The sequence below is a fragment of the Takifugu flavidus genome, chromosome 13 (genome assembly GCF_003711565.1).
Source record: "Takifugu flavidus isolate HTHZ2018 chromosome 13, ASM371156v2, whole genome shotgun sequence".
Classification (NCBI taxonomy): domain Eukaryota; kingdom Metazoa; phylum Chordata; class Actinopteri; order Tetraodontiformes; family Tetraodontidae; genus Takifugu; species Takifugu flavidus.
This window is the reverse complement of record NC_079532.1, coordinates 9834075-9846346: the sequence shown is the minus strand read 5'-3', so window position 1 is coordinate 9846346 and position 12272 is coordinate 9834075. Positions and strand designations below refer to the sequence as shown.

General features: G+C 48.5%; 1 protein-coding gene across 1 annotated transcript in view; it reads right to left on the bottom strand.

Annotated features, from left to right (window-relative positions):
* The window catches only part of anln2 (anillin, actin binding protein 2), a 16888-nt gene extending 4616 nt beyond the window's left edge, over positions 1-12272 (bottom strand). Inside the window, exons 1-19 of the mRNA XM_057052639.1 lie at positions 11817-12272; positions 11223-11313; positions 10973-11137; positions 10726-10818; positions 10174-10355; positions 9996-10082; positions 9655-9741; positions 9215-9290; positions 7892-8170; positions 7536-7822; positions 7388-7455; positions 6511-6631; positions 6264-6399; positions 5947-6129; positions 5738-5864; positions 3937-3985; positions 574-624; positions 419-451; positions 311-332 (exon numbers count right to left, since the gene is read on the bottom strand). Of these exons, the coding sequence (XP_056908619.1) occupies positions 311-332; positions 419-451; positions 574-624; positions 3937-3985; positions 5738-5864; positions 5947-6129; positions 6264-6399; positions 6511-6631; positions 7388-7455; positions 7536-7822; positions 7892-8170; positions 9215-9290; positions 9655-9741; positions 9996-10082; positions 10174-10355; positions 10726-10818; positions 10973-11137; positions 11223-11307 (2131 nt within the window). The 5' untranslated portion in view covers positions 11308-11313; positions 11817-12272. The remainder of the gene's footprint in view (positions 1-310; positions 333-418; positions 452-573; positions 625-3936; positions 3986-5737; positions 5865-5946; positions 6130-6263; positions 6400-6510; positions 6632-7387; positions 7456-7535; positions 7823-7891; positions 8171-9214; positions 9291-9654; positions 9742-9995; positions 10083-10173; positions 10356-10725; positions 10819-10972; positions 11138-11222; positions 11314-11816) is intronic.

Sequence of the window (12272 nt, the reverse complement as noted above, 5' to 3'; positions counted from 1 at the left end):
GAGGCAGGAGGGAGGCAGGAGGGAGACAGGAGGAGAGGCAGGAGGGAGGGAGGAGGGACGCAGGAGGGAGGCAGGAGGGACACAGGAGGGAGGCAAGAGGGAGGCAGGAGGGAGGCAGGAGGGAGGCAAAGCAACAGACAAACGAGCACGATCAGTTCAACCGTTACTAATGGAAACTTGGCCAGAGAAGACGGTGGTATCACAGAAAAAAAGAATTATTCAGCTGCTCCCAGAGGGTTCGAACCCTCCCAGAGGGTAGAACAATGAAACTGAACCTGTGTTCCAGGAATATTGGCCAGTGGAGACTTACATGTCATCCCGTTACTGGATCGCTGCTCAAAAACACAGAAAATCTTTGTTGTGAATTATGTGAAAACTTAAAAAAATAAAAAAAAGAGAGACACAAGTAGACACTCACTGTGATGGTGTTCAGAAGCTTCCTAGGAGTGACCTGAAAGTGTGTTTAGATCATCAATCCATTACAGGGTTAGGGTTAGGGTTAACCCATTACAGGGTTAGGGTTAACCCATTACAGCCAACAGCACCAATCAGTTAAGATTTTTCTGATCATACCCGAGACCTGGTGGTGGGCCGTTCCAGAGGGCAGCTGGCTGAGGTGTGGGACTGAACGGTGACACACACACACACACACACACACACACACACACACACACACACATTAAAACTAATCTCCAACAGCAGTGTGCATTTAATGTTACTGGACAACAAAACTCACTAATAGAAGAATAGCACAAACAAGAAGTGCATTATTTGGTATTTTTGCTTCATTATTACATTATTCCCCTCATTACTGGCATATAAACCACTCCTTTTCTCCCAGGAGTCCAACCCTGCGCTTTTTTATCATTAGTTCCTGAGCTGCAGACCGCTACATACATGTAACGCACATGTCTGGCTGTCAGGAAACAGAGCTGCTGCAGGTCAAGGGTTAGGGTTAGGGTTAGAGAGTTAGGGTTGGGTTAGGGTTAGGGTTAGGGTTGGGTTAGGGTTAGAGGGTCAGGGTTACGGTGTTAGGGTTGGGTTAGGGGTTAGGGTTAGAGGGTTAGGGTGTTAGGGTTGGGTTAGGGGGTTAGGGTTAGGGTTGGGTTAGGGTTAGAGGGTCAGGGTTAGGGTTGGGTTAGGGTTAGAGGGGTTAGGGTTGGGTTAGGGGTTAGGGTTGGGTTAGAGGGTTAGGGTTAGAGGGTCAGGGTTAGGGTTAGAGGGGTTAGGGTTGGGTTAGGGGTTAGGGTTAGAAGGTTCGGGTTAGAGGGATTCGGGTTAGGGTGTTAGGGTTGGGTTAGGGGTAGGGTTAGAGGGGTTAGGGTTGGGTTAGGGGTTAGGGTTAGAGGGTCAGGGTTGGGTTAGGGTTAGAGGGTTCGGGTTAGGGTGTTAGGGTTGGGTTAGGGGTTAGGGTGTTAGGGTTGGGTTAGGGTTAGAGGGTTAGGGTTAGGGTTGGGTTGGAGCAGTGCTTCTCAATTATTTTCTGTTACGCCCCCCCTAGGAAGAAGAAAACATTTTGCGCCCCCCCCGTGACTATAATTAGTATAATTTGTCTATGAAATTGTTATAAGTACACCTCTGCATAACATTGTATCCTTATTAATATTAAAGAAAACAAAAAAAAAAAAGAAATATAAACCAAAGCAGGATGATTGTTGCCAATATTCAGCACGTTTTTGCCGAAAAAACTCAAGCGGCTGATCAGCATTACTGGGGTGTAATGTCTTTAAGTGAGGGTTAGGGTTAACCAGGGTTAGGGTTAACCAGGGTTAGGGTTATCAGCGTGCCTGGGGTGTAATGTCTTTAAGTGAGGCCTTCATTTATTTGGCTCCATGCTGTCCTGCCAACATTTTTAGACACAGTAAACACACCGGTCTTTCCTCGTCTCCCACCGTAGTCGCAGTGAAGCCAAGCGCTATAAAGGCTTCGTCATATTTCCTCGTCTTAGCTTTCGGGAGACTTTCGTATGTCTCATTATCTCCGTCTCTCTCCGCCTTTCTTTTCATCACTGTTAAGTATGTTTTCATGCTGTCTCTTGGTGGTTTGTTCACTGCACTTCCTATCTCTTGCTCTGTGGTGTGTGCGCGCGGGATGTGCAATTACACTTTATTAGGGTTAGGGTTAGGGGTTAGGGTAGAGGGTCAGGGTTAGGGTTGGGTTAGGTTAGAGGGGTTAGGGTTGGGTTAGGGGTTAGGGTTGGGTTAGAGGGTTAGGGTTAGAGGGTCAGGGTTAGGGTTAGAGGGGTTAGGGTTGGGTTAGGGGTTAGGGTTAGAAGGTTCGGGTTAGAGGGATTCGGGTTAGGGTGTTAGGGTTGGGTTAGGGGGTTAGGTTAGAGGGGTTAGGGTTGGGTTAGGGGTTAGGGTTAGAGGGTCAGGGTTGGGTTAGGGTTAGAGGGTTCGGGTTAGGGTGTTAGGGTTGGGTTAGGGTTAGGGTGTTAGGGTTGGGTTAGGTTAGAGGGTAGGGTTAGGGTTGGGTTGGAGCAGTGCTTCTCAATTATTTTCTGTTACGCCCCCCCTAGGAAGAAGAAAACATTTTGCGCCCCCCCCGTGACTATAATTAGTATAATTTGTCTATGAAATTGTTATAAGTACACCTCTGCATAACATTGTATCCTTATTAATATTAAAGAAAACAAAAAAAAGAAATATAAACCAAAGCAGGATGATTGTTGCCAATATTCAGCACGTTTTTGCCGAAAAAAAACTCAAGCGGCTGATCAGCATTACTGGGGTGTAATGTCTTTAAGTGAGGGTTAGGGTTAACCAGGGTTAGGGTTAACCAGGGTTAGGGTTATCAGCGTGCCTGGGGTGTAATGTCTTTAAGTGAGGCCTTCATTTATTTGGCTCCATGCTGTCCTGCCAACATTTTTAGACACAGTAAACACACCGGTCTTTCCTCGTCTCCACCGTAGTCGCAGTGAAGCCAAGCGCTATAAAGGCTTCGTCATATTTCCTCGTCTTAGCTTTCGGGAGACTTTCGTATGTCTCATTATCTCCGTCTCTCTCCGCCTTTCTTTTCATCACTGTTAAGTATGTTTTCATGCTGTCTCTTGATGGTTTGTTCACTGCACTTCCTATCTCTTGCTCTGTGGTGTGTGCGCGCGGGATGTGCAATTACACTTTATTAGGGTTAGGGTTAGGGGTTAGGGTAGAGGGTCAGGGTTAGGGTTGGGTTAGGGTTAGAGGGTTTGGGTTAGGGTGTTAGGGTTGGGTTAGGGGTTAGGGTTAGAGGGTTAGGGTTGGGTTAGGGTTAGGGTTGGCATCACAGCGAGACGTTGGAGACGGCAGCGTGAGGGTTTGGGTTAATGTCTCAATGCAAGACCACCAAAGCTTTGCAGTGGCCCGACCTTGAAAACGTTCCAGGCTGGGACGGAGACAGCCAGCTGCATTTTTTAAGCTTTCTTGGCTTTTTTCTTCATCATTTCCATCAGTCTTGTTACAGGTGTTCAAAACAAAACAAAAGATTTGTGGAATTTTGCTGGTACGTGTTTAATTAAAAGCGTTTTGAAAAATTCTGTGTCACGTCTTTTCATGCAGGGTTCCGTCTTTAGGCGGGCCAATCTAGTTTTCTCAAAGGTGACCAGTCGAGATTAATCTAACCCTAACCCTAAAGGGGCTCCCCTTGGTCTCTGCTTCAGTGGCGTCTGAGGTACTGAGGTGGACACATTTCCATTAAATATGTAGAAGGTTGATTCACCACCATAATCCCCGACGCATCTTACATGTAGGTACACCGTCTACAGCAGAAATTATGGTATTTCTTGACTTGAAAATAGAAACACTTGGTCTTTCAAATCTTTCCTTCAAACACAAAGAGCCACTAACTTAATGGACTCCTGCGATTTATTTCATTTACAATAAAGTTGCGTCCTGGGCTTTATTAATTTAGAATCAAGGAAAAAGGATGAAGTGAAAGCATGTCAAGATTTCATCTTACCAAACTGTAAACTTCCACATCAATTTCAAAGGATGAGCGAATATCCTTCCTGACACCAAAAGACAAAGCAGGTAATACATTAGTCCAACTTGTAAGGGTTAGGATTCGGGTTAGCCCTAACCCGAACCCTAACCCTAGAATTAGAAAGAATTCATAAAAGAGTTCAGAACAAAAGTTTTCTGGATGAAACAACATGTTTGTTCCCTGTTCACTACATAGGGAGTCGGCTTGAGCCCTAACCCTAACCCTTGAGCCCTAACCCTAGAGCCCTAACCCTAGCGCCCTAACCCTAGCGCCCTAACCCTAACCCTTGAGCCCTCACCCTAGAGCCCTAACCCTAACCCTTGAGCCCTAACCCTTGAGCCCTAACCCTAACCCTGAGCCCTACCCTTGAGCCCCAACCCTAGAGCCCTAACCCTAGAAGCCCTACCCTAGAGCCCTCACCCTACCCGGGACCCCACCCTAACCCTGAGCCCTAACCCTTGAGCCCTAACCTATAGAGCCCTAACCCTAACCCTTGAGCCCTAACCCTTGAGCCCTAACCCTTGAGCCCCCAACACCTAGAGCCCTAACCCTAAAGCCCTAACCCTAGAGCCCTACCCTAACCCTTGAGCCCTCACCCTAGAGCCCTCGCCCTAGAGCCCTCGCCCTAGAGCCCTCGCCCTAGAGCCCTCGCCCTAGAGCCCTCGCCCTAGAGCCTTCGCCCTAACCCTTGAGCCCTCACCCTAACCTAGAGCCCTCACCCTAAAACCCTAGACCCTCCACCCTAACACCCTGGAGCCCTCACCCTAACCCTGGAGCCCTAACCCTTGAGCCCTAACCCTAACCCTGAGCCCTAACCCTAACCCTTGAGCCCTCACCCTAACCCTAGAGCCCAACCCTAGAGCCCTCACCCTAACCCTTGAGCCTCCACCCTAACCCTGGAGCCTAACCCTTGAGCCCTAACCCTAGAGCCCTAACCCTACCCTTGAGCCCTAACCCTAACCCTGGAGCCCTAACCCTAACCCTTGAGCCCTAACCCTAGAGCCCTAACCCTAACCCTTGAGCCCTAACCCTAACCCTTGAGCCCTAACCCTAACCCTTGAGCCCTAACCCTAACCCTTGAGCCCTAACCCTTGAGCCCTAACCCTAGAGCCCTAACCCTAGAGCCCTAACCCTAACCCTAGAGCCCTAACCCTGCCCCCTAGAGCCCTCGCCCTAGAGCCCTCGCCCTAACCCTTGAGCCCTCACCCTAACCCTAGAGCCCTAACCCTAGAGCCCTCACCCTAACCCTGGAGCCCTCACCCTACCCTGGAGCCCTAACCCTAACCCTTGACCCTAACCCTAACCCTTGAGCCCTAACCCTAACCCTGGAGCCCTCAACCTAACCCTGGAGCCCTAACCCTAACCCTTGAGCCCTAACCCTAACCCTTGAGCCCTAACCCTAACCCTTGAGCCCTAACCCTGAGCCCTAACCCTAGAGCCCTAACCCTAGAGCCCTAACCCTAGAGCCCTAACCCTAGAGCCCTAACCCTAACCCTAGAGCCCTCGCCCTAGAGCCCTCGCCCTAGAGCCCTCGCCCTAGAGCCCTCGCCCTAACCCTAGAGCCCTCGCCCTAACCCTTGAGCCCTCACCCTAACTCTAGAGCCCTAACCCTAGAGCCCTCACCCTAACCCTGGAGCCCTCACCCTAACCCTGGAGCCCTAACCCTAACCCTTGAGCCCTAACCCTAGAGCCCTAACCCTAACCCTTGAGCCCTAACCCTTGAGCCCTAACCCTTGAGGTTTCAGACTCAGCAATGTTCATCACATACGGATCTTACAAGGTGACAGAAGTAGGGAAGGAGATGGTGTCTCCGTTCTGAGCATCAGCAGCTGTAGCCAGGGGTGTGGCAGCAATGCTGCAGGGGCCATAACGGATCAGAACAAAGAAGTAGTGACTTGGCCGACCTAAAAAGGCAAACAAAAACTGCTGCCATCAATACCTACGTTGTCTTTTTGGAAACATACCAGTAAGGTTCTACTCAGTGACCTGGGCGGTTGTGTGACGAGCAGACAAACTCCAGCTTGAGAGGCAGCCGTATGTTTGTGATGCCAACAGTTCCTCTGCAGGGCTGCTGATCAACACAAGCAGAATCCTCCCCCGACGCCTCTCCAGAGCTCCTCTCATCCCTCAGTCTGGTGATCTCTGCTAGCAGAGCAGAGCGCTTCTCACCTGCCGGGGGGGGGGGCATCAAACAAGTTTGTTACTATTCCAACATTAACAAGTCCTTTGTTAATTCCCCCTCCCCCCTACTGTTTAACCAGTCATAGCGACTACAAGGCCAGAAATCTAGGTTATGGCTTTACAAGAAACGAGCAGCAGTTTTTCAGCCTCAGCCTCCTCCAGGGATCCTCGGCCGTGCACTTCATCGGTGCAGCAGCTCAGAGCCTGCATCGTCTGGCTGATCACAGTCTGCAGCTTCCCTGCCTCTTCATTCAGAGCCTGCAAAAAAGGAACTAATTAGCTTTCAAACGTCTGAAGCTACTGCAGTGAAGGCTGCATTTAGCAACAAGCGCCTGGCTCGTTGCTCCTTTCAGAAATGAAGCAACACACAGCGATTTTCTCTTTGGAGTCGACAGGTGCTGGAGGCTTCTGCGGAGCCCTCCGAGCATCAGGGGGGGCGCTCTGAACAGTGGGGTTCTTCGTCCGTCTTTGGGTCCGGTAAGCATCAACACTGTCCGTTACAGAAAAACCAAAGCAAAGCACAATTATTTCAATAGAGCAAAAATAAGAACCAAGGCGTGTACAGCACAATGGCATCATCAGAAAAAGAAATGACTGAACTGTTGTTTAGAACCGACAGATCGATATCGGATTCATTCCATTTGAATTAAAAACCCACATTGTTGTCATCAAAGTGTTCTGGCCAGGTGCTACAAACAAATGATGCTTCGAGACTCTTGAAAGGCTGATCATGAATCCATGGATTCTTAAATGAAAAATAAAGCAATCTTGACAGCGGCTTTTCCATTTGCCACTTCTGCTGGACAATAAAGTTGTCACTTTCAAGCAAAGCAAAGCCCTGCGAAGCGTGCACCGTCACATTTACCGAGCACAGGCAGCACGGCGGAGGTTAGCAGCAGCAACCGGGGCCGTGACAGGTCAGAATTAAGACGCCCTGAACAGGTTAAATGCTACTACTTTGGAAACATGACTAAATACCGAAATACGCTCAATATGTTAGCGTGCAGCGATCACCTGGGGTTAGCACCAAGGGTTAGCACCAAGGGTTAGCACCAAGGGTTAGCCTTTGTCTTTTAGTTCAAAGACTGTTGCACTCTCTGGGCACAATTAAATGATTAATGATTATCTCCACTTTATGTTGATACAAATGTATCAAATTTATCCGCCAGAGACGCACACCGGCGCCGGACGCGGTGACGCACACCGCCGCCGGTGACGTGACGCACACCTGTGCAGCCTTGGGTACCTGTAGAGAGGCGCAGACTCAGCAGGATGGCTGGGCAGGTGAGAAGCTTCCTGGCTCACTGTCAGTCGCTATGGGTCCAAAACAGAAGATTCTTTAAGTGATTGATAGGTGATGTAACATCCTGAACATCATATGAATCAAATCTCACCAGAGGAGTGACCACCGCCTCTACAGACTTGCTGAGGGGAGACAGGATGCCACTGGGAGGAAAGGTCAGGAGCTCCTCTTCAATGTCTTCACAGTTCTTGGTCTTCTCAGGTTCCTGCTGGGTGGTCTGCTCCTCTGGCTCAGTCTTCATCTCAGCACCAACGCTGCTGTCATGATCGTCCTCGCCCCCCCCCCCGCCTTCCTCCATCCGGTCCACATGTTCAAAGACTTCTTCAAACATCTGGTCGAGACTGTCTGCAGAATTCTTCTCGTCGTGACAACTCACTTCTGTGCACAAAAACAAAAGGTGCACGTGACTTTCAACAACAGAACAAAGCATTACAAACTGAGCGTCACCTTGTGAAAATGTCCACGTGCACGCGTTTGTGCCCAAGTGTTGAAGGTGCATCTTCTGCCACTCACACCACCAACCTCTGATCGTTCGAGTGCTGGATCCCATCGGAGCGATGCTCTCCGTCAGCGTGGCTTCACCGAGAACGTCAGCTTCCAGGAGAAAAGTGACTTTCTTTGATCTTTCTCCAATCTCCACCTTTCCTTTTGTCTCCTCCGCTACAAGCTCTTTGTTCTCTGGCCCCTGATCGACTTCTGCCAGATCTTTATCTGCAACATGGGCCTCTGTTGGATGTCCAGGGGTGTCAGTGCAAACATGTTCTAAGGCTTCAGCCTGGGTTTTAACCTTTTGTTCAACTCCATTTGCTTTAAACTCTAAAGCTCCAGGTTGGCTTTGCTCTACAGAAAAGAATAGTTTGGTTTTTTCTGGCTTTAGATCTGCATGTTTTGAAATGATGAGGCCCAAAGTTGTTTCCTCACAGGTATTTCTAGCTACAGCATCCGGACCTGGTTTTAGAGGGAAATGAGCTGTACTTCCTCTTTGCGGGCCCTCAAAACCTCCTTCAGAGGACACCATGCTGCCGGGCTCTGTGCTGAACGTTGACGGCTCCTTCACAGCGTCATCCACACCACTTTCAGGCTCCACTTCCTTTACGTCTGGTCTGTGATCCTTGTCTTCAAGGACATCACGGCAGCTAGCCAAATAACTTTCACGGCTTCTTTGTGGGAGGTTCCCGACTGCAATGCTGACTCGTTCCTCCGCCGGGAAGGAGTGAACGTCCCCTTTGATTTCAGGAGCTCGGAGATGTTCCCGTGGTTCCTCAGTTAAAACAAACACTTCTGGCCCCATTAAATGAGTTATTTCAAGCGGACTTGGATTATCTTCTGAATGCTCTTCACCAAAAGAAGTGGTGGAAAACCTTTGATCCTCACTAAAAGACAACTTCAGCACCACCTGGCGTTGTGACGCTTTGGGCTCCGCGGCCTCCCCAGCTCCTTCGCCTGGAAGAGCATCTTCCAGGTTGCATTCCTTTTGCTGCTGCACTTCAGGACCGTTTTCATGCTCAACAGGCACCGCTGCTGCGAATTTCAGCAGTTCAAGCAGTCTCACAACCAAAACGCCCGTTTGTACTTTCATTAATTATGGGATGTATGAACTACATTTTAGTATTTTGTGTAAAAAAAGGTTTGGAAAGAGGAGAAGCTGATCTAAATACCACAATAACATGTGTTATTGTGCAGCTGAAGGTGTCTTTCAATTCATTTTGTGTATTATTGAATGTGTGTAAAAATGGCCCAACAGGAGACGCTGAACGTAAAAGGCCTTACCCGTCTCATCTGGTGGGTTCTTTTCTGCACCTGATGCAATGAAGCTTCCATCTTTTATTTTAGCGTCATCGTCAGCCTACGGAGACACAAACGTGAGACAGTTTCAGACAACGTGGACACGGATCATCCTCAGCTATCAGCTATGCTGCTAATGATGCAACAGGGACACACTCAAGGTGTGATGATGATGATGATGGTGATGATGACGGAGTGGATCAGGGATGAAGGTGAATCCCTCCATCATACACGGGATTGTAGAAGAGTTAAAAGGTTGATAGACTTGTGTGACTAGTGTCCAGAAATGGGAGACTTCCTCGTTATGGTCGTGATTTGTGATTAATAGAAAACACCCCAAACACCCCCGATAATCCACCGTCAGACCAGAATCAGAATCAGAATCAGTATCAGACAGAATAAAGTGCTTTCAGACACCAACTCACATCCCAGGGCTGCTTGGGATGCCACTGGAGTCCCCGTATGGATGGAGATGGAGGCACCCAGTGGGGCGCTGTAGGAGTCTTTATCTGCTAACATGGAGGTTTAGGAGCGGTTGTATGTGAAATTCTCCAGCAATTCACTTAGTTATAAAAAGACAGATATATTGTGACATAAGCCTGTTTTATAGAATACAGTTGCATTGTTCCGTAATTCTTTAAAGTGAAACAAAATCAAAATATAAACCATTGTGAAGAAAACCAAAGTCATAAAGTTCAGGCTTCGTTGTTCTGTAGATGAATGTCGCTCTATTTCTACCAGCTAAAGCGCTGAGGTTCGCACCCACCTGAGATAATGAGGGATCAGAATTGCTCCTCTTCAGCCAGGCGTTCTCACAGATGGGCTGCAGCTTGCTCAGCTCTTGTCTCCGTTCCTGATTAGGAGAAAACTTGGTTGGTTTGTGTGATTCACACAGCAGAAAAACTAAACTGTGAAAAACTCGATGAATCCGCTGCCGAACCGACCTCCCGAATACGGGACGCCTGCTGGGAGCTGGGCGTCAGGCTGCACTGGAGTTTCTGCTGAAGCCCAGACACCAGGCCGCAGGTCCGAGGGGGGGGGCTGCCAGGGCTCTTGGCAGCAGCAACACTGCCTTCAAATGTTGGAACTTTAAATCGTTCCAGTCGCTGATGAAACTCACCCGCACCTGGATGATAACGTGAACGCCACCCAACTTAATCACATTAGGTGAAACAAATATCCAGAAATCAGCCTGAAAAACCACATGATCACAACTAGACATCACACATGGGCAGTTTTTGGAAGCTTTATGATAACTACTATGGTGAATTTTCATGATAAAATTTCACATTTTTACTTTTATCAAATCAACATTTAATGTATTGATGCAACAAAACCCAGAGCAACCATGAGCCTTTACACCAGTGCAGTTTTAAACTGATGACAAAAAAACATGTGCGTTGATGTGCTTTCATTTATGATTCACAAGCAAAACTCTGCAGGCATTTGAGAATGTGTGTGTGTGTGTGTGTGTGTGTGTGTGTGTGTTTCCTCACCAAGAAAATGCTCATTGAAACGCTTCTCATTGAAAACCGTGGGGCTGTTTGCTCCAGGATCAGACAGGCACCTCTGGGCCAGAGGAGCTCCTCCTAAACAACCACCAACAACGTGTTTCAATGTTTAAATGTGCACTTTCAGGATAAATTCAATGTGTTGCCTTCTCATTGATTCCAGCTTGCTGAAACCTGGACGAGCTTTAGAAATGAAAGCTGATAGTCCATCCAAAACAAAAAAGCTGATTACCATCTTGCCTCCGAGTGAGCAGCTGAACTCTGGAACGGACAGAAGGAACCGTGGGTGGTTCTGCTCTGGTCTGCAGCCCGGCCAGGCGTCCAGAGGAGGACGCTTCAGGACTGCGATTCTCCCGGCCAGCTGGTTCCACCCGCTGCCGCTTCTGACCGTCGCTCCCTTCGTTGATAACACGCACGCGCACACACACGCACGCACCTCAACACAACTGGAACCACTGGTTGGTGAATGCATGCACACCTACCGGGGGGTAACCAAGCATTGTCCTCAGAATCTGACAGGGCTGCTCTCTGTCTCTTCAAGGCACCACTTCCTTCACCTGCCTCCATCTCCACCTGGAAAAAACACACGTAATAAACTCGAATAATGCAGAATACCAGTACAATTAGGCAACTAAAAGCATTCGCAAACATTCAAAAAATCCATGTATTCATTCGGTATTTCTTCAGTTGCACAAAAAATGGTGACGTCATTTAATGTGTAGCTACGCGGCAGGTAAGTGCAACAAGGTGGAATCAAAGGTTAAAGTGACGTCACCCCGTGACATGAGAGAATAATGAGAATAATAATGAGAATAATTAGCGAGAAGTTGAATCAGCTAAGTTAGCACAATGGTGCTAACGCTGAAACAGCGGTAACAACCGGGACCATCTCGAACCCGAACCGAACCCGAACCCTCAAACGTGTCTTTTGGAAACGGTGATCTTAGAAAGGTTTGCAAGCAGCAACATTAAACATTTCACGCAATCGCCATCTTTCAATGTGCGCAACGGATCCGAGTTAAACATGACAAGCTAGCCAAGCTAACCCAACCCTGGCGTGCAGTTTCCTACTTTACCTGACAAGATGACTTCGTGGAACCAACCCAACGTCGTAGCTTCTCGAAAACCGGCTCAGAGTTCTTGTCGTTTAGGATTTAAGCCGCTTCCTCCTGCAACTTTGAATTTTAGCGGCTGTGACGTTTGCGGAACGAGTCCCGTAAATACAGTGAGAGCGCACGACGAAACACAAAAGGTCGGTTTAAGAAAGGAGCGGAGCCTTCACCAACTCAGCCGGGACCGAATCTTTCTTTCTTCCCCACCAACTCTTCGTCAATGTTTACTTCCTGGTGGTGGGAAAGTAATCTAAAGAAAATCTACCATCAAGTCGGTGCCCCCTTTCAACCGAGTTACACCGAACAAATGCGCAAGTGGAAATTCCACGAGAGCCAAAGGTGATTTGAAACGAGACTAAATGTCTGACTTTCGCCTCAACGATCAGATTAGATGACAATAATCAGAACGGACAATTGTGG